The sequence below is a fragment of the Filicampus tigris genome, chromosome 6, assembly GCF_054856515.1.
Source record: "Filicampus tigris isolate MCC_2025a chromosome 6, RoL_Ftig_1.0, whole genome shotgun sequence".
NCBI lineage: Eukaryota > Metazoa > Chordata > Actinopteri > Syngnathiformes > Syngnathidae > Filicampus > Filicampus tigris.
In genome coordinates, this window is record NC_141222.1 from 6,805,001 (window position 1) to 6,832,500 (window position 27,500).

Sequence of the window (27,500 nt, forward strand, 5' to 3'; positions counted from 1 at the left end):
TTGGATTTGTACTTTAAAAGAGCGATGATAACCTGATATGCTTATAATTGGCGATTGATGCAGTGTTGAACTGTCATGAACGATAGACCTAATAAGGAAGCTAGTAAGTAGATTTAGTAGATTGTATAAAATGTATACTGTATTCATGAAAATAACTATATCTACTATACATCGAGCAAAAATGATGCCTTGGCAAACATTATAATGGTGCGTTTTGATTAACACCCTTTCCTTCACGGTTTATTATTGTGTGATTTACAGTGGTGTAGAACTGCTTTGCACCATCCACAGAATCGTTCCTGGTATTTTGTACCTCATTTAGCTGCATTAGAAAGTAAACAGAATATGATACAGAATAGCACTACAATTTTTCATGCAGCGTCTGGTTAACAGATTTGCGGGTTGTTCTTTAAATTTTCTGTCTATGACACCGTTTGATTGTAGTTTCCAAGGCAACCAATCTTCTTGTCATGCTCTGTACTCCTTTTGAGAACTTGGTCAGTGGGGTTTAACCCATTAAGGCCTAAAGCGCCTGGCTCAACAGCTCCCCAAAACCTAAGGCCGTAATGGGTTGAAATTCACTGCTTTCCTTGCATGTTTAAGTCGCACTTCCACAACTTATGTTTAGTGTATCAGTACCTTTTACCTAATTTTTCCCAGATGGTTTTTCAGTGAAAAAGGTGTCTAGCGCACATGCACCTCCCGTTCACTGGCATTTTGTGTCTGCAATAAGGCCATTACTTTTGCGTAAATGCAGTTTACAGCCAATTATTCCCCCAGGCTTGGCATAGCAGAGTAGTGGAAAAAGTTTGTCGAAACCTAAGGAGCCATCTTTACCACTATTGACCACCGGTCATCCAAATGCCGAGGAAGTACCAATTGTTCCCTCTGTTAACTTCAGACAAGTAGCCAAGTTCTGCGCTCCAGGCCTTATAGGTTAAAGCAAGTGTACAAAATGGCCACCCTGAAAGCAGACAATACCTGTTCATGCCATGACAACAGATGACCTGTGGAAACTGTCATCACTCACTTTAATAGTCCTCTTCTACGAGGCAGCTGTAAAGGAGGAAGTGGTTGTACATTGTACCTCGTTTTCAGGGAACAGAAGGCATATACTGCTACATAACATTTAATGCATCTTTAGTTCTTCAAAAAGTCCAGCAGCTTGACTGACCTTGCAGAAAGAAGTTGCTTTTCTCATGTCAATTAGCATTCCCTTATAACATTTGGGTTAGAATGTATGAATGACAACAAACAACAAAATGACGTACCAAAGCTCGATTGTCTCAGTGTACTACATTTATCGGGAGAAACCATTTTTTATATTAGATTGCCCACAAAATGTTGATGGTGCTGAGACCATCAGGGATTTGCTGTATTTTTCTTTGTCAATATGCGTCATTTACAATATGTGACTGGGTATTTGAGGTCATAGGTCATTTTCTAGCCCGTTGATGCTCTTTCCACAGTCGGATTAGTGTTAAAAGAGAAGAGCAGGGATTGGGAGCAGATTTGTCTATTTGTCCTCAATGCAAATTAGCACACACTGCAAAGATTGGTGGAGTATGTAACTTAAAAGGGAACTGTCCCTAAACTTACATTTCTATTCATAACCTGAACTGAAATATCGGTTGTCTACAATCAAAAAAGGTTCTCCCATGCCTTTTTTTATTCACTTGTATTTCCTTCCAGAGCCTGGTAACTTGACTCCAGTGAGGGACAGTCCAGCCATCCCACGTCTCCGATCTGTCAACTCCTACACCAACATTCGTGCAGTCACCACTGCCCGTAACCTGAACAAAAGCCTGCAGAACCTCAACCTCAATGAAGAAGGTAGGAGCGATGGATTGTTGGCAGAAAAAAAAAAATAGCGAGAGAGATAGAAAGGGAACTATTGCTGTTGATGGAGGCTTTTCAATTTATCTGGTGCTGGAGCGAGAGCAAGTTTAACAAGATTAGTCAAGGACCTAAAACAAATGAAGCAAGAACTTACATCATTAAGAATTACTTTGTCCTCTTTGTACCTTTCTCAGTTTGTGTCCACGTTTGATGAATATCGATGTTAATAATTGAATAGAATAGAATCTAGATTCCACCTGCGCCTATAGCTAGTATGTAACTCCGAGAGGTTTTAGTGCATGTGTCCTTGCCCTGTGATTTGTGTCACTGCTGTGGGATTGAAGCAGCTGAAGCTAGCGTGCTCGTCCTCTGTATATTGCTGCCAGACGGAGTCATTCATAAATCCAGAATGGAGCAATCAGTGATGCCTACTTCAAGTTCACATTCATCCTCACAGTGGTCATTGCAGCGGTATTTATTATCAATAAGCACAGAGCAGAGAGTTCTTTCATTCACTTGCAATCACCATATCTACATTTCACTGTTGTTTGGAGGAGAAGGCGTATGGGCCCCGAGTTATTTCACTTTTATGAGTCAGACTAATGTACAGCGATAGGTAAGGTTACTGTAGAAAATGATTGAAACTGATATCAATCACTATGGACATTTTAGCTAGTGTTTTTACAAACTGTTGAACCGTCACAGTATGATTACTTATAATAAAAAAAGATTCCTGGCTCCAATTGTGACTGAAGCGGTACTGTGAAGTATTTGATTGTTTAACATTTTCTTTTTCAAATCATATACTAAAATACACAGAATAAAAATACAGGAATACTGTTCAATATTATCGTTATGTGATGATGTTCAATTATCAATCATGTATTCAAATAACACAATTTACATTCAAACAGTACAGCCCCAGCAGTTGCATGAACTAATAATGAGTTTCGAGCTTTTATGATGTGTCCTCTTTTGAGACTTTTGTACGTCAGCTGCCCCCAAATGTAGGACAAAGCCTGTTTAAAGTCACCCCCACAAAATTATTTGCAATAACATGTTCTATGCACCTTCACTAGTCTGAACATGGCATTCTGATTAATATTGTGTTTGTGGAGTATGAGTTGAAGTCAACCCAAACATATTTTTGGGGGGTTATATATGTTCCATGCAAGCCCACTAATTGAAACAAGGCATTCTGATATTGCGTTTGTGGAATCAGAGTTAGTCCACCCATTTTTAGTCATCTCAGGGGGCGGCCATTTTGTCCCTTCCGTCGACTGAAAATGACATCACAGTTTCTCAGGGATAAGGTAATGAACAATCATTGCTCACTTGTTTTCTGAAGCGGAGCCGTGATTAGTTGTTACCTGAGCTCTGCGCAACTGTGATGTGATTTTGAGTTGACAGTTAGTGACAAAATGGCCGCTCCCTGCATAGAAAATATTATTGTGAAGAACATTTTTGGGTTGACTTCCACTTTAAGAAAAGTAAATAGATAAATATTATTTAAAAGCTAGATTAAAACAGTGGGTCTTGAGTCTAGTTTTAAAACCCGAACATTCTCTGCAGCTCTGAGGTGTATCAGCTCTGTATCCAAAGACGTCTATCTCTGAATGTTTGAGACTTGGAGAGGTTGTTGCTTTCCGGAGTAATTGTGAATAATGTCTACATTTCTGTTGTACCTTTTTCCCATTCAGGTGGACCGGCAGCTTTTTCACCGGGAAACTTGAGCACCAGTAGTAGCGCCAGCAGCACCCTGGGAAGCCCCGACAATGACGAGTACATTCTCTCCTTCGAGACCATTGACAAAATGCGACGGGTGTCTTCTTATTCTTCACTCAATTCCCTTATAGGTAACAGCTTTGCCACTCAGCAATCATTGAACATGAAACGTTGACAACTAATTGTGCTGAAACTGTTTCTTAATCACCAATTCCTGAATGCAAGAGAATTTATGTTGTTGATTATTTGCATAGAAGAGCAAGAAAGAAAGGGAAGCTCCACCTATATCATAACACATTTAGAAATGATTGCAAGCTCATTTTCCACATCTTTATGCTTAGTGAACGCGGGGTGTGATTAAGTGCCTAAAGCACTGTTTGGTAATGAGTGAAATGAAATTAACATCATCAATCTTTTCGTATGGATTCTATGTATATTTTATTAAGAGGCCCTTTGGTTACTGCAACAAAGCACCGGGTTGCTCGTAAAATCGCTGAAGCACCTCACCCAAGGGCAGTGACCAAGTGAGGAACTCCCCTTCCGAGAAAAGAATGAGTGTAAAAACAGTTTTCTGCTGTGAAAAGGGCAGGGGAGCAGAGGACACAACGGGATCGACCCTGTGAGCCACCTGAGGCTCTTAACCCATTAAAGCCTAAAGTGCCTGGCTCAACAGCTCCCCAAAACCTAAGGTCGTCTTTGGAATTACCCATGAAATTAAAAACAAAGCTCAAAGCTCCCGCAATCAATGGCGTCCGCCATTATGACTCCAAAGAATTCCAGAACATCCTGTTCAATTTAACTTAATACACACAGAACAATCCATTGGGATTAACAGAATTTTACTTACACAATAGATTTCAGATCTGTTCTTAATCAAACCAATAATGAAAGAAGAAAGTGCAAATACCATCTGACACGAATTCATCAACATGAGAGAAGGTAGACAGTCAAGTCTGTAAACCAAACAGTCTGTCAGCAAGTCATTTTGCCAACCAGCTAGTGACTAGCCTTTCACCTTTCTCCCTGGTCTTACTTAAACATAAATCAATGATGAGTACAAAACTGTCACTCAATAATACAATGCACTGTCAAGTACGGCTGCACCGCCAGAGGTCTGTTGTAGAGGAGAAAAAAAAGGGACTCCTTTCAGACGTTGAGTTACTTGCTCGCGGGTTGTATTGTACATGCGGGGCACACACTACACTACAGATCTATTTTTGCCCGATTTATTAATCAAACGCTCACTTGCCTGAGCAAATAGCAGAATCGCCGGTACATCCATGGATGTTGTCGTTGTTTCGAAGTGCGCGCTTGTGTGTGGAAGCAGAAATGCAGAGGGAACTATGGTGGCTTAGATACACCAAAAATAACAAATTTGAACGTTTTTAACATCGTTTTATCCAGAAAATTTGGTTTCGGTTCAAAATCGCTTAATCGAGCAGCCCTGCCGTCACGTGTATATTCTGATGCATTTCATTGGTTAAGAGAACAAAAATTGGATAAAGAAAAGAAAATGATGTATATGCTCTCCAGGCTTTAAGGGTAGAAAGACGGTTATGGACTCCCAGCCTTAATGGGATAAAGTGCTTTCCCAGCTACAGAGTGAAGTCAAAGCAACAGTCTTCCTCCCGCACTCGGGTGACTGAAAAACTGTTACAGTTAATGATTCTGCACAGCCTCCATATGTTGCCAAATATACTGTTCTTGAAGAAATTAATAACATTCCTAGTCTTAGATGTAAATCTGGATATATGAGTCACTGATTATCGCTCTGTTTCTTATGTTCCTCACCCAAACACCAGAAAAAAAAGTGTTTTGATTGTTTTACTCCTCTCCCATAAACACGTTTAAACGTATTGAAACTCCCTTTTTAAACACATTGTTAGTACAGCATGTGCTTTTCCGAGGCGAGGTCTGGTGGGGTGGCGTGTGAAGTCAGCGAGTCTGCATGCTTGTCTTGGTGTCAAATGTGTCCGACAATAGCTCCTGCGTGGATGTGCTCACGGCATTTGTCGCTCTTCACTCCTATATGCAAGGGCATTGCAGGAAGTACAGTGTAAAAAAAATGAACAAAAAAATAAGTGCTGGAGTGGAGGAGCACTACATCATTTCTGCTCCTTTGACATTTTGAGGTACTGTCCTCTCATACTTTGCAGTGCACTCACAGTACACATACAACAACCTCTCATCTTATGTCAACTATTAACTTTTCTACTGGCCATCTACAGTTGCCCCCAAAACACCATCTTGTTTTTGCTCTTATTTTGATCACAGCAGAAAATACATTGATTTGTTTCTTATTTCTTTTATCTAGCGACATATATTCTCATCATTGAACACCGCCAACCAAGCTTCAAATATATAGAGAGACCTAAAGAGCCCTGTGTATTATACTGTGGCCGTTTAAAACAAATTGAAACCATAAATGCTGGAGCTGCAAGAAAAAAAGCAGGATAACACAAGTCTGTAGGAGTTAGAGCAAAGTTTCAGTCGTGATTTATTGATTTAGTTTTCAAGCGTTCTGTGTTTTTCTTTTCCTGCTTGCTGTAATTTGCCTCGACAAATATTACAATCACAGTGGCATGAGACAATTGAATGGTAAATGATGATATATGGACGGTATAAATGTATTGATAGTGGTGATATGGTTGAACTTCATGCTAATCTTGCAACCTTTGCCAAGTAACAGCAAGTAGCAAATTCAAAGGTTGCCAGGAAATTATAAACGCATACACCAAATTCCATAATCCCATCAAATCAATTCAGATTTTTCATCTGGCAGCCATAAATGTCAGTCAGGAATGTTGACGTAAGGCGAGCATGGTTACCTCTACTACACCGAAAGCCCAAAACGTCAAGTCATTTGTGACTGCATCTAAAGGGGGATTAGGTCATGATGTTTCTTCTGGGAAACATCAATGTCTCTGAGAAAACAGAAATCCCATCAACATTTGCTAGTGTGCTACCCTGCTACACATAGGCCTAGCTCAGACATTTTTTGTTGGGATGGCATTTTCTTTGACACTTCCCCTCCAAATGCTTCATTACATTGAAGATGCTCCTCCATTTCAAGAGCACCATGTTATTTTGTGCTGTTTACACTGCTTACAGCTCCTGTGAAGTCGAACCTGGCTCACAGATGAATTGATTTCTGCTTTCAAATGTTCTGATGTTTTTTTATGCGCCAAACAAGCACAGAAAATTGCTATGCAAGTAATTTATGTACTATATGTCAGACATGGGGAGGCTATTAAAAAAATAATAATAATCCACGCTGCGATTCATTGAGCCAAAAGTTGATATGTTTACAACAGAGCATCTGTTACATTCAGCAGCACAAGTCTTCATGACACAAGCGTCCATTCAGGCCGAGATGATGAGCAATATCCACCCTCATGTGGACTAATAGAGAATGTGTAGTTGTAATTTGAGTACCCGTAACGTTTCATGGCTTTTAAATAGGACTAAAAGTGAACTTCATATTAATCATGTTTCTGCAGATACAAGCGCACTCACTGTTGCTTTTTACATCCTTCCACTAACACCCTCATCAGTATTTTGACTCTTATTTTTAATTGAGCAAGTTCCACCTCACATCATCCCTTTATTTTATTGTGTTTGGCCTTTTTCATTTTTTTCACAGCTTTTTTTTTTCCCCCGTCTCCCATATTGAATCCCCAAACTGTATTATAGCGTTTTATCACCCTCTCCTTTCTTGCAATGTTTTCCCCCCAACTGTCACAAGATAATGAAAGTGTGAACTCACTCAGGAGCTGCATATGTGTGCCTCATTGCAGTTTTGTTTACAAGGTAAAAGGGACATAGGCATTGGAAAGAAGCTACTTCAGAAATCTGGATCCTGATTCTCTGCTTTGTTGGGAGGATGAAGAAGAAATGCCTGGGAACAAATTCAGATTTGGTTTGTTTTGATTGCAGTGCCTCCCTGTAGCTGCAGAGAGGAGAGGAAACCGTGTTAAGATGACACAGAAATAGATTTCGTGGTAGACAAAATGGTTTACGAACAGCAATGGGGATATGTCTCCAGTTAGCACAACATGCTACAGCAGAAAAAGGACCAATGAGATTGCTGCTGACACAGGCGGAAGGAAATCCACAGACACTGGTAAATTCCACGAGTGAAAGTAACGGTATAAACGGAAACATGAACACGGAAACATAATTGAGAAAATGTTAAAAGGAAGGTAAAAGAACCAAGCACAGAACATAGGGACCGGTGTGATGGACAAAATCACCAGCCACCATGATCATTTGTATTCACAATTACAACTGTTGTCACAGCAATGAATCCTCAGTGGATGAGAAGGTGCTGTGTTGTGTGCGCGTGTGTGCGTGTGTGTTTTGATTAATGATGTACATTACCTAACACTGGCGGTCATTTTGCCTCTGCCATCTCAACACATTCAATAACTCCAGTACTAGAAAATGACTTTGGCGTTCAGCATGATTGGTAATGACATGACTGTGGATTACCCTGTGACTGTTAGCTGCTGTGCTAATGAACTTGAACAGGGGTTATGTGGGGTCTCACTGGAGTGAGTCCATGTGAATTATTGTTGTGTGTTTTAAAGAACCACATTATCTTTTGAAATATTTCCATCTGTCGGACTCAGCCGTCAATACGTTTGATCTTTTCATTTTTAGGTGTGTCCTTCAACAGTGTTTACACTCAAATCTGGAGAGTGCTTCTACACCTGGCTGCAGACCCTTTTCCTGAAGTGTCTGACTTGGCAATGAAGGTCCTCAACTGCATCGCATACAAGGTATGTTGTGTTTATGTGAGTTTTTATTGGTGCAGAGTGTGCACACAGAAACTCATTCAATTACTGTTATGTATCAGTGTAAGGCGCCCGAAAAAATTGTTAAACATCCTTGACTGCTTGGAGAACTTTCTGCAATGCACACTCTCGTTCAGACAGATCTGCTGCCTGTTTCGTAGCTATCATGCGTCCTACATGTATACCCACGGCAAAGACATTGTAGCCCAAATAACACATAACACTTTAGGGAAGATGTATTTTTTTCGGGTATAGCTTGATGGCTAACTTTACTTTGTAGAAATGGGCTAAGTTATTATCAATAAGAAAGAAGCAATTGTGCCGAATCGCCACAAATCAAATGAGGGCACTTATATTGCGGAGTTTGGCGACTCATGCTGTTCCTTCATTGCATCTGCTGATGCCCATTTAGCCCCGCCCAAAAAATCAGGACGAGTGGGTGAAAAAGAATTTTATGCTATATCTCAGTCTTTGCTAATGTTTTCAACACTTATCTTCCAACATATTTAATGTGTTGAAAAACACACACATATTACTTTACAGGGTCTTTCATGTTTAGGGTTTGTTAAGCATTTATCGGAGTATGATTTTCATTCAACATTTTCAGTACATTGAGCTGTGATTTATTCCTTCAGAACCTGTTATTTTCCTACACTCAAGGACAGTGTTAAGGTTGAACTGTGCCAAAAGGCCTAGATAGACCAATCCGACATTAGCCAACTGTGACCAACGCTTACCCCATGTGTCGCTGGAAAAATACACCGCAACGACCGACAGCAACGCTGACCATTAAAGTACCTTCTGCGCATGCGTGAGATGTAATACCCTTCCATACCATCTGTGGCGGTAGTCACTATTTCTCATGGTTAGAAAAATCCAACCGGAAAGCTATTAGCAGGGGCAGAATATAAGAACCTAAACAATGCATCTCTATATTATAACCTATAATACTATATAACGTCTATATTTTTCGCTCACGATGAACCACCACGCGAAGCAAACCCTCACGCTCTTGACACACAGTATCGTGAAATACTTTCGTTGTCAACCCTCGCTCTTGTACTTGTAAGATTAAGGCAGCAAAGGCGTGCTCACTGTTTATCCGCAATTGTCACTTCCTGTTCTTGCCCCGTGCGCTGATTCGCTTAGCTAACAGCCAATCAGTGACCAAATGCCACGACTTACAACGCCGATTCAACATGCTGAAACGCCCACCAGATGCTTCCTGTTCCGATGTTACGTTGGTGTTCGCTAAAATCCATCAACGCATTCTGTGGGACCCGCAGTTTTTATCAAAAGAAAAATGACACAAGCCATATCTGGAACCATGGTGATAACACACTGTTATGGGATTTTCTTTTTTTTTTTAATACATTTTGTTTTTAAGAAACAAGTAGCAGATTAATTCATAAATCTCACAAAAGTAAAGGGCAAATATTAACAATGTTGAGCATTTTAACAGAAAATTGTTTGATTATGTTGGTTTGTCCACCAGACCAATCAATGCTGGCTGAGTAACAAAAATACAAACAAGATACAAGAGTTAAGCACAACATTTGTTTATGGACAAAAGACCTAAATAGGGAATTCAAGGGATGCAAGAAACTCCTTCCGACACTGAATATTTTCTCATTATTATTGCAGCACCAAGCTCATCTAAGATAATGTAATTACGACATTCATTTAAGTTCACAAGTGCTATTATAGACTTTTTGGTGGGCTTGAACTGTATTGATTTCTGGCAAAGAGAACAAGGTCGGCAGTCAATTAGAATTTACCTGCTTCCAAATGATGAAAGCATTAAATCCTTTTTAATAGCTTAGTTGTTCTGCCCTAATGCATTTGAATAAAACTTTTTTTTTTTTTTATCCTGATCTTTTCAGATGTGCCTGCATGCCTGGTATTTTTATTGTTCTTTCTGAAGTTTAACAATGTATTATTTCGTAGCAGAACATAATCCATTTTTGATAAGTTTCACATGAAAGAATCTCAAACTCAAAAGGTTTCTGAGGCTCTCTCTCTCTCTCTCTCTCTCGCTCTCTCGCTCTCTCGCTCTCGCTCTCTCTCTGTCTCTCGCACTCGCTCTCTCTCTCACACACAGGCCTATAGTCTCACACACTCACGTACTTTGTTTACATGGCAAGGGAATGAATGATCATAGTCATGAGAGGGGAAGATAATGATTTTGGGGCCTTGAGCTCTTATGCAGCAGAAATCGTCTTACTTTTATTCAGTTCATGTCACTTCCACTCCTCACCAACATGTCTGATCCTGTCTCGACCTGGTTAGTTAAAATTGCCTTGATAACTGAATCAGAATATTCCAATAGTTTTTGATAAATCATTAGCTTTTGTTTCTTTTCAGAGCACTTGATATAATAGTTTGTGTGCACGCGCAAATGTTTGCTCAGTTTAATCACATCCTCTCAATGATGAGAGGGGAAGTGAGAAGATGCAGGTTGAAAGGGCCAAGCAAAGCCATCACAATAAGCAGCTGTTCAAAGTGATTCCCTTACACGCAGCCCCCAACCCCAATCCCCCATTTCCTGCTAATGAGTTAATTCCTTAATATCCTTTTCCGCCCGTTAGCCAACAAAGCTTACAGCCTTTGCATTAGCATACCACATTTTGAAGATCAACAGCCATTGATGATTCATGAGCATGCTACATAAAGCGAGGAGACGGTAACAATTATACCAATATGAGTAAGCTCTCTTGACCTCACAAAAAGAAAATGTCATGTAACTTCAATAGATACAGCTGTATTCATTTTTTTTATTCATCAAATGGGCCCCAAAAGCAACATTCGGTGGGGTTTTTCGCCTTTACAAAACTCTTTCTTTGGACGCCGTTTCCAGCTCACACAAATTCACTCACTCACTCACTCATTCATTGTTTGCTCTTGTTGTCAGTACACCTGCTCACTTGTATTTGTATGTACCTCTCTATATTGTTCCTCTAGAGTTGGAAAGATGTTTTACATCAGTGTCAGAAACAGTTTACATAATTAGACTGTTGACTGGCCCTACTGCTGTTTGGTCCCATTTCCAATTACCCCTTGATGGAATGCTAACCTTGGGAATTGACATGTTTTTATTGCTAAGAAAAGCAGTATGTACCTCTTTCTCTCTTCAGAAAAACACACAAACAAAATAAGGCTGCGGCAATTTTGCAATTAACATAGAAATCAAATTAGCGGTAATGCCTGCTAGTAAAATGTGTTTGCTCGAGTTAAATACATTCGCCCAGCACCGTTTTCTTTCCGTCTCTGCTGTTCATCAGGAATGCTTTGCTTCGAACATCTTTATTAGGTTTCCACCTCCCTCGTGTACAGCCATAAGGATGAGCTTATATTACCTGCTCTTTTTAATGAGATACGGTTCTTGAAAGTTAGACAAACTTTGATGCTGCCCTTTCATCCACTGATTATATTGACAAGTGGGATGCACTTTATCCATACTGCATCTGTAATCTTGATCCGTCCGGCCTGATCACATATACAGTAGTGCCTTTGAGACACCTTATTCTCTTTGACCCATGTTTTCCTTGTGGTGGGGTCCCCCTTACAATTTTAATTCGATAAAAACACATTTACCTTTAAAACTGGTGTGGTGAACACAGATTGATGAAGATAATTATGCACTAACATCAGCAAGCAAGGATGAAGCTATTACATTTCCAAGCGCACTTGTCTGCAGTATAACAGCACATCTCAGGTGGTTGAGTGGCCATCTCCCGAAGGTTGCAGATTCATTCGTCAGTCCCCCATGACCGAGCTGAGGTAACCTTGCTCAAGATGCTGAAACTCCTGGTGCTCTTTGTACATCTGTGGGTGAAGTGTTTTAGCATACACCAGCCACAACAACTTGCAAGCTGAGACCCTGTATCAATAATTACGCCTTTATATAAATGATAATGCGCAATTTTGAGTGATCATTTTTGTCGCTGTAGTTTGCTGTGGTGAGTCACTGCACAGCATCGCATTCTACCCTGTGTTGGTTACCGCATTTAGCTCATATTGACATGGCTCTCTGTTTGTCGCAATGCAATCTTACATTAATCATTGATTAAAATATTCAAAACAGTGTTCATGCTGAAAATAGCAGTGCACCGCCGTGTCAGGAGATATCACCTCCTCTTTGAAAATTAACAACTTTGCATGCCATTTCAACCTCAAAAGATACTACTCCTGAACTATCGAATATATCCAGAACACATACCCATGTTTTCAGATGGCGTCCCAGCAGCTTGTAACATATTGAGAGCGGAAACCGTTATGTCATCTCACCTTTCCACCAAAAATGTGCGCCGAAGGTTCATTGCATCGGTGCTCGCGTGCTTATCAAATCACAGAATCACACTTAGTCGGTTAGTGTTGCGATGTGGCGCATGACATCGCCAAACACAGAATTCCCCCTTCCCCACATCAACAATGTGACCGATCATGATTAGAACATTGTTATCAGAATCAAATGCTAGTAGCATTGCTAGCTCCCGTAAATCTGCGAACGCTGCAGCTCTGCTTAGATTTTGGGTTTGGCCAGCCGAGTTGCCAAGGCATCGGCTGCCAAACTTGGTCTGATGTTGGTTATTATGTTAATTAGCCTCTATTTGCTTGCTTTCACGTCAAATGACTAGATTTGGTCACCTCTTTCTCCACCATTGCAATTGCTGAAAACTGATGAATAATGCCAACTAAACCCTCTCTTTTGTGTTTTTCTCCACAGGCAATGATGAATGCTCGCCCCCAGAGAATTCTGGACTCTGGGTCTCTCACCCAATCAGCTCCAGCCAGCCCCACCAGCAAAGGCACACATATTCATCAGGCAGGGTGAGGAACACAACATGAAACCCCAGCAAATGTCAACACAAAAACATCATGCAAAGAAAAAGAACAACCGAACCAGAGCCGAGACTTCTTTGTTGTCTTGACTTTCCTTTCTGCCTCCCTATAGTGGCTCCCCTCCCATGCCTAGCACCAGCAGCTCAAGTTTGACCAACGAGGTGCCCAAACCCCCCACCAGAGATCAACCTGCCCCACGCCCCCCTTACACGCCCACACTTGGAGGACAGGCGCCCCACTCCCATCAGTTTCCCCGCACTCGTAAAATGTTTGACAAGGGACCGGACCAGGTAGACGAGTCATCTGTTACGTGTTTGTGTTTGAGACTTTGCATGACACGCTGATATGGTTTTCAATTTGTTTGTTTGTTCAGTCCGCTGAGGATGGAGACGAGCCTTGCGGTCACAGAAACTACATCAGTGCCGCCCTGCAAACGGGTCTATGTGATTGGAGTGCCAAGTACTTTGCTCAGCCAGTCACAAAGGTATTGCCGCCCCGATTTTTGCTCACTCATTTCCTTGCGTCACATCTTTGCCTATACATATTGCCTATCTTATAATATACCGCCTTTATATGTCTGTATAAAAAAGTTTATTGCTTTAATGAATTGGAGCAAATGGTTTTCCTTTTATAAATTTTCCACTTGTTTGCCACACAAATCCAAGCATGACAGGTAATTAGTATTCAAAAATTAATATGCTTTCTTTCATTTATTTAGCCATTCTGCCAGAGGAGACCGAGCCACCTATTGACATGAGCTCTCTTATTAAATTCCTTTAAATGAGATTATGGTAAGTTCTCCCGAAGACAACAGCGTAGGGACCAGTCACAGTGTGAGAAAGTGCCTGCTGGTTGTACACGATGGCTTTGCTGAATAATTGAACTCCTTGACTCCCATAACTTAATGTCCTCCCGAGAGAAATTAAAGATTAAAGGAATGCTTTACCATGCACAGCATCTGGAGCGTTCGTCATTTAATATTGAGCTTCTGTCGGTTGTAATGTCCTTATTATACTATTCACTCTTGCCAAAATAAATGTCCGGATAGAAAGAATGATTTGAGTTTATCAATAAAGATAAAGGAAGACAAAGAGACAGTACCCATGAACATGTGAAATGCTATGTCCATGAGCAACAACGTGAAGCTCATAACAGCCTGAAAAGTATAGTCAAAACTAAAGCAGAAAGAAATGGACAGTATATTCGAAATTAAAAAAAAAAAAAGTAGGCAAGTGAGCATGAAAGGTTAAGTTGCCGTTAATTACGCAAATGCACCGACAACCACAATGATTGTCAAACAATGTAATGTTAGCTGATACAAATTGTTAGATAAAACAACTATCATTTGCGTATTTGTTGATCTTCAATCATCATCATGTCTCACTTCAGTCGATGGGTGTGCTCACTCCCTCCTCTCTGCTCCACACATGTGGAAATACAATAACAATGTCACTCTATAGTAGCATTATGAGACGGTGACTATTGTTGCTATTTAAAGCGGAAGTCAACCCAAACATATTTTTTAAGAATATGTTCTGTGGAAGAATATGTTCAACTAGGCCCACTAGTTGAAACATAGCATTCAGATTAAAATTGTGTTTGTGGAATATGAATTAAACAAAATCCACCCGTTTTTAGCCATCTCTGGGGACGGCCATTTTGTCACTTCTGTCGACTGAAAATGACATCAGAGACCCTCAGGGCTCAGATAACAACCAATCACGGCACAGCTTCAGAAAACAGGTCAGGCCCTGAGCAGTTGTGATGTCATTTTCAGTCGACAGAAGTGACAAGAAGTGCCGGGGCGGCACGGCTCAGTGGTAGAGTGGTCGATCCCCGGCCGTTGTGACCATGTCAAAGTATCTTTGAGCAAGATACTGAACCCCCACTTGCTCCTGATGCTGTGTCATCAGTTGGTAGATGAGGTACAGTGTGAAGCGCTTTGAGTAGCAAAGGTACTGTCACTATACAAGTGACAGTCCATTTACCATTTACAAAATGGCTGCCCCCCTGAGAGGGCTAAAAACGGATGGATTTTGCTGCTTAACTCATATTAATCATATTGCCTTGTTTCAACTAGTGGGCCTGCACAGCGCATATTCTTGAAAAAAAAACATGTTGTTTTGGTTGACTTCTCCATTAAGTATTTTTATTGTTACAACATTTTACACATAATGGGTACAGAGTTACTGTGTACTGGTGAAAAGTAAGCAGAGGACAATGTTTTACTTGGAGCGCTGAAGGCTTTCTGCACCGTGTCAAGACTGTTTTCTCTGTGTGGTTCTCCTCTGCTGTATTGTGGCTTCAACTACTTTTTGTACACACCATAATAGCAGCAACTTTTTGGTTTTATTGATCAGCCGGCGCTTGCCAAATTTAGCTGCAAAATTGGGAACCAGCCGGCCACTTTGGCCTTTAAAATAAAAGTTGTATTCTCGAGAGCAGATATTGATGAATCTTGAAGGTGCAGATGGAGAAAGTCAACTAAAGCTAATGCGCACTGCGGTGGAAGAAGGCAGTCTGAAGTGGCTGCAGTAGATGAGGAAAGCAGACAGATGATTGGATAAGAAAGATGTAGCGTGAAGGGTTAGTAAAACCACTCGCAGAGGAGATTACGCTGCCTCTGCAAAATTTTGAGTGCTGTCATAAAACGCCCCTCGGTTACAAAATCTTGTATGTGTGCATCAGTACACCTCAAAGTCAGAGAGCAGGTTATCATATCAGTGTGTCAGCAGCACCCTCTGAAACATATGTATGTCCACTTCAGGGGAGTATGGGATGCAAGAACATCTCACCATGTCTTTTGTACATAAAGTCTGTTGCATGTCTTGGTGATCGTTTGGTGTATGAACACAAACTTAAGAGTACCGGTAGTCATTTATTGTAATGAAAATAATGATGGCGAAGCAAGCCTACATACCAGGATGTCCTGTATGATGTACTCTTATACAGAACATGTCATTTCTCTTCCGACAGCAATATATGCAACTGTGCAGAAAAAAAACCATTCATAATTCATTATCCTGTAGTTACTTTCATAATCTTTTCACTACTCTAACAATATAAAATAGGCGCTCACATTGAAAATATTTCCATTGTGTGACTTGACGTACAGCAAGGTTTCTGGTTGGTATGTCAACATATATTGTGTAATTTGCATGTTGTTCCTATGCTTGTTTAGAAATTGCAAATTTTTTCATCCCTGATGAACTCAACACAGTCAGATTTTCTGATAAGTAAACGTGAAGTACTCTGAGGACAGAAATTTCATCATTTACTTTTTTCGAAGATTACAACACCTTTGATGACTGGGATGCTGCAGCGGAATTTACGGTGTAGCAAAAATGGGGTCACTCGTAAGAGTGTCAATAGCATTTAGTGGCTGGGAGCAATGCCTGCATCACTCCTGCCCACCTCTAGGGGCACCACGTAAAAGTTTTAGGGTATTTAGAGGGGAATTTGATGAAAAACCTGTCATGAAATGTGAAGGCGCTACCGTAAAATAAGTTGTGAGCTCTTGGAATAAAATATACGTTAATACCTTGACCCAAACACACACAATTCACGCTTGACTTCTGTATATGGACAATGTTTATTAACTACAACTAGTGGGACATACAAGAAAATACCGTATTGGCCCGAATATAAGACAATGTTTTTTGCATTGAAATAAGACAAAGTGGGGGTAGTCTTATATTCGGGGTCTAGACATTATACCCATTCAAGACGCTTGATAGTGCCAGATATCATTGAAGCGAATGCTGAACTTGACTCCGTAGGCCAAAGCAACCCCTGTCACGTGAGGATGACGTGCTATGGGAGTAGCCAGAGGATGGTATTAAGGACAGCGACACTGAGCACAGCGAGGCAGATAATTGTTTGTGAGGAGGAATGTTCTGTCATGATAGATCTCAGCTACTCTCAAGTTAAACCAGTTTGCATTATTTTATTGCAATGTTTTTCCTTATTCAGATTTGTTTCAAGACTACAGTTAGTTATACTTCACTTTGATGGTTAATGCAGTTATTGCAATTTTGTTGTTTGATCACAATAGATTGGTTTATTTACATTTCAAAAACCAGAAGCCACTCATTTACGAATGTGATTGCACTTCAGTTTGCATATTTAAATGTTGAGGTATTAAGATTTGAATGAGGCAAAATAACATGCCTTTTCTCTCAAATATATTGTTATAATCATTTGTTTCAGATGTACTGTAATTATTTTCTGTATAAAAATTAATTTGGTGTTCAAAAAAACTTTTTTCAAACTCAAGTCTTGAAAAAGAGGGGGTCGTCTTATAATCAGGGCCGTCTTATATTCGGGCCAATACGGTACTACGATAAGGCAAGCCTAAATAAACGAAGAAGAACAAGAAAATAAATATCAAAAATAATTGGGAGGTAGGGAAAAATGGGACGTCTGACTAGATGAGTGTAAGGACGACTAGAGTCAAGTCGGCGGACTTTATGAAATGCACAAAGTTTGCTAGGGTTCACTACCAATTTGTTTGCACCCAATGTGAAAGGCCTCGGCGAGTCACAAAGTAGTCACTTATGTTTGCTGACGCTCACTTGATGAGCGAAGAGGGGAAGGGCCTTCACTCATTTGCAGATGGAAGGACAACCAAAAAAGGGAAAAATAGAAGAAGGCTGCTTGGAGCGGGACCAAAGCTTGGTTGGGTTCTCATGGAGTCTGGTCGCTGCCCGGTGTCGGGCTCCAAACGGGGGCAACACTTTCGTGTGTTGCCTCAGTATTTGCTGCCCCGCCGGAGTTCGGCACGTCTACCACGTGTGTGGCGACGAAGGTTTGGAGGACTCCAATTTTCAGCTTTGTGCCAGTCGACCGCGGGTGATTTTCGACGCGTGGAAGCGCAATCAAAAACGCAGCCAAAAGATCAAAAACATTGAGAGGTGAAAGAGAGTTTGAGAAGTTTCTTTTGAAAGGAGGATCTGGTGTTTTGGAGAGGGTCTGAGAGGTGAAGTTGAGAGCAAAGTTGAGTTTTCTGGAAAGAGAGGTTTTTTTGGAGAGTGAGTTGAGAACGAGCGAGAGACAAAGGCCAGGCCTTTTTATCTCCTTAAGATAAAGGAGAGGGGGTGAGTTGTCCACCCCCCTCCAGCTCAGGATTCAGGTGAGCCTCAATTCATGACAATAAAGTTAGATTTGAGTCTATTAAATTTTCCTGTTTAAAACCTTTGTGCATTTCACAATTCATAACTGGCATCAATTTTCATACTACAGCTGGAAACATCTCGTTCTGACTGCATCCGAAGTTTAGGAGTCAAAGATGTGAGTTTAAGCCTATATCTAGAGTCATAAACCGGACCAGGAAAATGATTATTACCATAGAGAAGCAGATTCATCAATGCAAAGTTAGCAGGATACACACTGTAAGCAATACACCAACATACGTTCACATATGTTTCATTTAAAGGTAATTTTGATTGATCAAAAGCATAGGAAGCTTAATGCTGCTGTTCCCATGTTGACCTTTTGGAGTCGGCCTTCATCCAGCATTGTCAATGTTCATCGGGCTAGCCCTCTACTGAGGAGGCTCCAAAAAGTCTGTTTTAAGGCCGTTCGAATCCACATCCGTTGTCTGTAGAGGTGGGTCCAGGTGCCGAAGAGTGGCTCCTTATCAGGAGTTTGTGTCTTCTTGAGTCCTAGCATGTCTTTGTAAAATCCAATTGCCGGGGTCCCCTGGTGATTCAATTGTTTTCAAGTGAGGCTGTAGCAGACTTGATGGCATTTGGCTGAATCTTGTCTCCAGCCCTGGAGATGTGGTCCACATGAAGGCATCTTCGCTACAATGGAAAAATGGAAGCGAGCAGAAGCGGTACAAAAAGATACCATCGTAAGATTTAAATCAAGTTGCAGACAAGAAGGATAAAATCACTGCAAAGAAAACTGCAAAAAATGTCATTCTGCCAGGCACAAAAAATGACAAACTGAACATTGTGTAATACATTAATCCCTACTTAACCAAGATAATTGAGAAAGTGTTTTTTAATCAACTCAGCAAATCCTTGAACTCAAACGGAATTTTTGATGAATTTCAATCAGGCTTCCGACCTCATCACAGCACAGAAACAGGTCTTATTAAAGTAGTAGAGCAAATTAACAACTGAATTAAACAAAATTCACTTCCACTAAACCAAAAAGAACCCAGAGGTAATTGTTTTCAGCAATAAAGACAAGAGGATTTCTGTTAGAAAACACCTGCAGTCACTGTCAGAAATCTTGAGGTGCTGATAGACTCAGACAAACAACAAAATAGCCATAATACACCAAGTGAAATCAATAAATTAACATAAAACACTATATACAATAGACACCGGAAAAGAGCCGAGAATTTCAGGTCTCAGGTCGGATCATAAGCCAGCGAATGCATTTGTGTTTCTATCATTGACCAAATGATCTGGTTGTTTTAACCGCTGTCTTAGTAGACATGGAAAAATTCACTCTGCAACTGCTTTTTCTCAAGCTTTTAGTGCGCATTTTTCAACGGGCAAGTCAGTCATTTCATCTCACCCTAATAGAAGATGCTTTTCACTTACTGGAGACAAGAGTGAAGTTAACAAAACCAATAAAGCAGCACCCAGTATAAGGGTCTCTATCATGTAAGCCAGGCGAGCATCTCCAGCAAAGAAACTCAGAATTTGGTGATGTCCATTGCTTACAGGCTTAAGACAGTCATCGACTGCAAAGGAAAAGTGATATTGCGTCAATGAGTCTTCATGTCATTCACATCTTTTATTTTCAATCCATTGTGTGGTGAGTGAAGTGAAGAATCGTAAAAACCTCAGTAAGTCCTGATGTCATTTTTATCGTAAGTCGGGTTTTTTTTATGCTCTTAACAAACCGGCTTGGAGGTGCTGCCTCCACGTTGACTGCAGTGCATACACACTTTTGGTCCTCACGTGATGTTTATAGCTAAGTACTTTATATCAGCTACTGGTACAACTCAAGCAATAAAAGATGGTTGTAAAACAAGTTTCATTACACAAAATAACTTAAACCTGTCACTTCAGAGTTGTTTGCATTTTAATGTGCTAGAGTTTTCACACAAATGTGTTATGCCTCAGTCCTTGTCTTTGTCTTCATACTGTCAGATCCCAGAGGAGCATGACTTGCAGAGCCAGGTGAGGATGGAGCGGCAGTGGAGATTTCTAAGAAATGCTCGCGTCAAAAGGCAAAGCAGAAGCATCACACAAAGAGGTCAGTCGCTCGCTCTCTCAACCGCACACAAATGAATGTGGTTCTGCCTTTATGCTCGAATTTAGCTAGTTCACTGTTCTTATGAAAGAAATGTTTTTCCCATTGTCATTACAAACGTTATCATGTCACACATAATAAAATACATGTCTGACAGACAAAGTAATTCAAAGCCATTAATGTGTGAACAAAGCATCAAGTTAGATTTGAAATCTGTTGTCTTGTGGCCAATTAAGTGCTACTAGGTCATGAAATATCCTGCAATATAAGGAAATACAATAAGGTAGTGCTCTTGCAAGACGAGATTTTTTTTGACTCTGGAAGAACATTCACGTTGTGAATTTTGCAAAACTATTTACAGTGATTGATCTTGCTTAGAAATGAAAAATGGACAAGGTGATGACAAACAATTTCCACAAGCTTTGAGAATAAGCAACCATGTGGGAGAAAAATAAAGCTAATATTTCATGTTTTGTCTGAGTCAAGACTGATCAGAATATTCCAAGGTCTAAGCCGACTGCTAGACCATTATAATCATTCACCTTCAAGAGTCCACTTGGGCTACAGTATTGCGGTAAAAGAAAAGATTTGAATGACGACAACATTTATACAGTGCAGCAAAATTGGCCTTTCTTGGCCTTTCAACTTTTGCTGTGTCTCTATAAATATTATTCTCATGCTGCCATTTTATTGTGTTCCAAAATATATTTATGAGTGTCTTATTCCTGCGCCGGGTTTCCATAGCAACCACTGTTCAGCGACAGCATTGATTTTTGACAAAAGTCACCATGGTCAATATAAAAATAAAAATAAAAACTCTTATACAGTATAGGAAGCATTACATATGTTTCAAAATGTTGACAAGGCCGAGTCTAAGGATTGAGGCAGCGAAACGAGCAAGAGCAGCCCGCCGTCCAGTGAAGAGCTGCTGACGGCGACACAGTTAACTCATTCACTGCCAGGAATTTTCAGACCCTCTTTTACCCTAACGTTTGAAAAAATATATAAATAAGTTCCTGGCATTGAATGGCTGGAATGTGAAAAGACAAATAAATTTGTCAATGGTAGTGAATGAAAGTATTATTAGCCACGAGTAAAATATTGACTGATAGATGTGATAGAGAGGACAACGGCATGCTCTGTCTGAAGCACCATCATATAACCCACACCTGGCTGCCTCAGAGGGAGAAGGGCGGTGTTAGAAGTATGGTGTGATAAATAATACACGGACACGAGGATAACGTCCGTGGTGTCAGTTTCATGCTGCGACTTGTATTGTGACAGCATCGAGTTGGCTCAGCCAACGACGTAGGGAATGTCAATAACAAAGTGTAGTGACACTCAACCTCCACACGCTGGTAATGCAATACCACCTGTAACAGACGGGACTCAGAACAACATTTTTTATTAATAAAATACCTTTGATAGCTACTCAAACAGAGAGTAATAATCATTTTAGTCGTTGACGTCTTTGACAAAGCACAAGCCGTCACAAACCCTTCATGTCAGAAAGCTTAACATGGCTTAATGTTGTAAAAAAAACTAAGACCAATTGCCACCAAAATTCACACTTCAATCTCCACTTATGCTCACGTTCATCTCTGAAAATATCAAAGCAATTGCCACAGTACTTTGGTGGTGATCGGTCGTGGTTTGCTTAGAGTAAGCCACATTAAGGTTTTTTACACGCACTTTAAGCATTTTAGACCATCCCATCAAAGAAAAAATGACCGCTCTAGGAGATCGAAGTAATTTTAGAATTCGTGTGGTCCTAGTGTTAAACAAAGGAGCGGTGGTCTCTGTTCTTTTTTAGTTGGTTACGGACTTGGGCTAGAGTTGCATCACATGAACAGCGCGCTCTGCTACAGTGTCTACCCTGCACTGGAAGCGTCGGTGCCCTGACATTATGAAAGAATGAATTCAACATCTTAGCGTGTGACGTGTACGTTATTCTCTCATCCCTGAGCAAACACACAACATGAATTACACACGTAGCATATTTAAATACTTTGTACAAGACATGCTTCTTTTTAGAGAACACAGGACCCATTAATACCCTTTTAAATTGCATTTTAGATATTAAGTCATGGATGGCAGAGAATTTCCTACAGCTCAATTAGGACAAAACTGAGGTTTTAGTTATCAGCCCTGAAGGTCAGAGAGAGAAACTTTTACCAAAACTACAAGATTTTAAACTCTCAGAATGTGTGAAGAACCTGGGTGTCATTTTTGACTCTGAGCTCAGTTTTATTCCTCACATTAAAAATGTAACTAAGATTGTTTTTTATCACTTTAAGAATATTGCCAGAGTCCGCCCGTTTCTCTCTCAGGCTAACACGGAGGTGCTGATGCATGCTTTTATTTCCTGTCGTTTGGATAATCGTAATGCCCTGCTCTATGGCCTCCCCAAAAAGAGTATTTCCACCTTACAGTTACTCCAGAACTCGGCTGCACAAGGACCAGAGGGCAGGAGCACATTACACCAGTTTTAAAATTGCTTCATTGGCTCCTCGTGTCTTTCAGGATTGATTTCAAGGTGCTTTTATTCGTTTTTAAATGTCTTAACGGTCTTGGGCCATCTTACTTACCTGACCTGCTTTTATCATATCAGCCCTCGCGGATCCTAAGGTCCTCTGGTACCAGCCTTTTAACTACCTAGGGTGAGAACCAAAACACACTGTGCGGCTGCATTCAGCCATTTTGGTCCACGGCTATGGAATAGCCTGCCAGAGGACATCAGGTCCGCAGAGACTGTTGATATTTTTAAGGGGAGGCTCAAAACCAACCTTTTTACTTTGGCTTTTAAATAATTTAAAATAATGTATCTTTTTCTTTTGATTGAGGACTCTTTTTAACTTATTTTACTGATCTTAGATTATATTATTTTTTGGTCTTTTAGTTTTGTTGTTTTCAGTTGTTGTTAGCTTTTAGCTCCAGTGTTTCCTCATGGGGGGCCTCCGTGCTGAGAGGGGTGGCTGCCCTTCTCACGGGCGGCGTCATCTCAGGGGCTCCTTTGGTCCGGGTGACCGGGGGTCTCTACACTAAGTGTGGGGTCTACCCGGTTAATCTGGGCCGGGGGTCTCTGTGATGGTGGCGCTCCCTGTGGCCGTGGGCTGTCATTCCCCTCAGCGTGGATCAGCTCCCCTTGGGTACCCTTTCCTCATATGGTTTCTCTGTGCCTTGTCATGTCTTTTTAACACAGTTTATCAGGTTGTGTGTGCGTGCTGATGTACTGGTGGATATACTGTATGTCTTTGTGTATGTTGGGAGGGAGGGAGGGAGGAAGGGAGCGGGTCTTCTTTTTATGAGGTGTTTTGGATGTTTTTATTGCACAGCACGTTGAGTTGCATTTTCGTTTATGAAAAGTGCTATATAAATGAAATGTGATTGATTGATTATAAACATCGGCAATGAAAATGTTGGTTATTATTTTCTACATAGTCTCCCAGTGCTACTCCCAGGTCGCATTCACTTTCAAACTGAACGTTAACCAGAAAATTACACATGTACCGGTGGTTAAAACAACCATATAACTCTGCTTTGTGAAAATCTGTTTACCGTAATGCTAACAATGTGAAACACCATTGAGATGCTAACACAACTGTTAGCATCAGCAGCAGTGGCTTTTTGAACACCAACGGTGGAGCAACACATGTAGACAATTAATCCAACAATACGCACGGGTATATCTTAGTTATCCACTATGAAAAATGGTTAACATAACAGCATGTTACTGAGTCACTTACAGTAGTAGTAGAAGCAGAAGTAATGTTATTCTTCAATTGTCCATATGACTGTATTATACTGCCTCCTGGTGGCCAAGGCAGGCACATCAGAAGGAACGTCACAAAGAATTGGAATACAGCAATAAATCATGATGCACAAACTAAAACATAAATTAATTATAACTAAATTTTCCAAATAATTATGTAATTGCTCTGTTTTTATAAAGTAAAATATTGTAGAGTGCTATTTTTTCGTTATTTAAAAAGCACAAACACAAACATGTTTTGGGGGAGGGATGCTGGAATGGAATACATGTAATGACATTTATATTCATTTCAATGGCGAAAGATGATTTGAGATACAAGTGTTTTGAGTTACAAGTTTGGTCATGACTTAATGTTGTAAATCAAGGCCCCTGTATTTCGACTTGAAATTTAACTGAAAGCTTGTATTTGCATTGATCATTGTTTGTACTCCTGACTAGGGCTGCCACAAACAATCATTTTGCTAGGCGACTAATCACTAACAGTAGTCGCAATTAGTCGACTAATCGGATAATATAGCAATCGAAAGGGAAACAAACATTGTTAGAATAATTTAGAAAAGCATTATTTTCCTTGAATGAGTTATTCAATTGTCTCATCCACTCGCACGTTTGAAACCTTAGTGAGAATAATTGGTTGGATTGAAACATTTGACTCTCACTAACACAAAGTATGCCCGTGTGTATTCATCATCTATCACTAGAAAAATCCTGAGACACCCGCCATGAGTCATTGGACTCCCCTTCACACATACGTACATGAATGTGTCTGAGGTGTGAGTTTACCTGCAAGTGATGTTGTCGGGTTTTTTTTGTCCCCCTACACGCACGCACGCACACACACACGCACGCGCACAATGACAAACAACTCCTATGTCACTGTGAAAGCCCTTATCTCACACAGTTACGATTCAATTGACGTCACAGCACAGACTCATTCAGGCTTCTCTTGCTGAATACCTGCTAAATGTATTTTTTTTTAAATCCTGGTTCTCCATCCCCCATCCTCATTTTTGTAGGGTTGCCCCCATTCAGTCTATGCTCCCCTCAGAGAGAGAAAAGATGAGAGGAGTCTGAGGAGGAGAGGCAATGTGAGGAAGCAAGAATGAAAGAACACTATAAACTGAAAAAGCTCGTATGACACTTGTATTTTATTTTTCTGATGAAAAAAATTACATACTTCATCAAAGCGTATGAAAGTCCTGCAGGGATTTCGTATTTTGTCATTGCTCATGAACATCAAACTCCAGAACCAAAAAACAGTCAGTGGAGATGATTTTCAAACTCATGCATCTGCTTTTGCCTCAGGCTACAAGATTCAACCACATCTGCATCTAGAATGAATTCATCTTAAATTTTTCCTTATTCTTCTTCATCTTGTTCTGGAAGCCTCAAGAGTATACTCTTTAGGGGTTGTCCAACTTTGTTGTTGCTATGACAACGTGAGACTGTGAACGCCAGGCCATGTCAGTTGTACTTCACTTGAACTCCAAACATGCGACATTACTGACCCCTAGGGGTAGAAACCGAGCATAGCATGTATCGATACATACATGCTATGTATGGGGTCTCATCTCAGGTCACTTAATTCGACACGGGACTTCAGAATTAATATCTAGTCCTCTGTTTCATCTTATGTTTCATTATTACCACCGTGCTGCTATGAAAGGGAGATTTACATCGTTTTAATTATTTTTGTGAAATGCGCCCTGACTTTTGCATTCTGTTCTATACTTTCACTCAGGTAGCCATGACACCATTACCCACAATGCTTCTGTTTACATCATGGATAACCCGGATTACCACTACTGTGCATGTGCGTTGCAAACAGGCTTGACATGAGATAGCGGCTTTAGTAACATGGCGTTGTGAATTGATTCTTTTGTTTATTACATTGATGCATATTCTAAGCATTTCTATCGATTTTATGTTTTTCCGACTACAAGTGTCTCCTGGATGTTTTTTACTTTGTGTCCAGCTTTGCTTAATTGGATGCATTTCACTTTTTCTTCCACGGTCATTACTGTTCTTCTTCGTTTGGATGTCATGAGCTACAGACGAAAATGCAAATGAATACATTTTAAATCTTTCGCAATTTCAGTAAGACTCATGCAAAATAGGTAACTTTCATGTCGCCGTTTTGGATCCGATGATGGCGGAGCAAAGATTTTCCGTAGTATCGAGCATGAACTGCTTGAGTTTGCGCTACTGCGGGCTTCGGTATGGGTTTCGAATACAGCACCGGAACTTCCGTTGTAAGGAATTGATCGTTAATGTAATATAGTGGTACAAATTTAATGCATACGTTTTTTTTCCGAGTGAGGGAATTTCCGTTTGATCCGATGATGGCGGCGTGGTCAAAATGTTTCCGTAGTATAGAGCGGGGACTGCTTGAGTTTGCGCTACTGCAGGCTTCGCTAATCGTTGCAGGTTCCGGACACCGGAACTTCCTTTGTAAGGAATCGATCGTTAATGTAATATAGTAGTATAAAATTAAATGCATACGTTTTTTTTCCGGGTGAGGGAATTTCCGTTTGACAGAGGTCCGTAGGTGGGAATACTTACTGTATATATGTATATGTATATATTCTGTCAAAAGCTTAATAGCGATTAATCGCAAATACAGACTTTTATGTAGTTTTACTTAAAAAAGTTACTTGACGGCTCATTGGAGAAATCCAAAATAATTTGCACACTTTGCACAGCCAAATTCAAATACCATATTTGTTGTACATCTTTGGTGTATCGTTCAAGTGTTGTATTTACAGGAAAAGAATCGTATTCAAGGATGAAAGAAAGATATTAGAACAGTCTTTGAATTGAAATGTACTTTTTTCCACATTAATTCCTAGATTTTACTCAAGTAAATAACGGTTCAAAGCTTCGTAAAAAATGTAGTTGAAAAATATGATTAATCGCAATTAATCTTTTGACAGTCAGTGGACTGTCAAAATATATGTATGTATATATATGTATATATATGTGGTGGGCATGTATATATATATATGTGTGTGTGTGTGTGTGTGTATATATTTATGTGTGGTATGTATATATATTTATGTGTGTATGTATATATATTTATGTGTGTATGTATATGTATGTATATATATTAGGGATGCTTCGATCGATCCGGCACCGATCATGATCGGCCGATTTTCGTGAAAAATTACGAATATTTGATTAAAGCCTTATATTGCCGATCAAAACATCCGATCGCCCGCAGCTCATGCTTCACAGACTAAAGCCCATATACATGTAGCGCCTGCCCACACAATCTACATTGACTCCAATTGAAACGCGCCGCCAGAAAGGCT

At 40.3% G+C, this 27,500-nt stretch overlaps 1 protein-coding gene across 6 annotated transcripts in view; it reads left to right on the plus strand.

Moving 5' to 3' along the window:
• rptor (regulatory associated protein of MTOR, complex 1) overlaps positions 1 to 27,500 on the plus strand; it is a 167,114-nt gene that overhangs the window by 112,563 nt on the left and 27,051 nt on the right. For all 6 annotated transcript variants that reach the window (XM_086033595.1, XM_086033597.1, XM_086033596.1 and 3 more), the window contains exons 20-26: positions 1,693 to 1,833; positions 3,540 to 3,695; positions 8,227 to 8,345; positions 13,087 to 13,190; positions 13,315 to 13,492; positions 13,576 to 13,686; positions 20,315 to 20,420. In XM_086033595.1, coding sequence (XP_085889721.1) covers positions 1,693 to 1,833; positions 3,540 to 3,695; positions 8,227 to 8,345; positions 13,087 to 13,190; positions 13,315 to 13,492; positions 13,576 to 13,686; positions 20,315 to 20,420 — 915 coding nt within the window. The remainder of the gene's footprint in view (positions 1 to 1,692; positions 1,834 to 3,539; positions 3,696 to 8,226; positions 8,346 to 13,086; positions 13,191 to 13,314; positions 13,493 to 13,575; positions 13,687 to 20,314; positions 20,421 to 27,500) is intronic.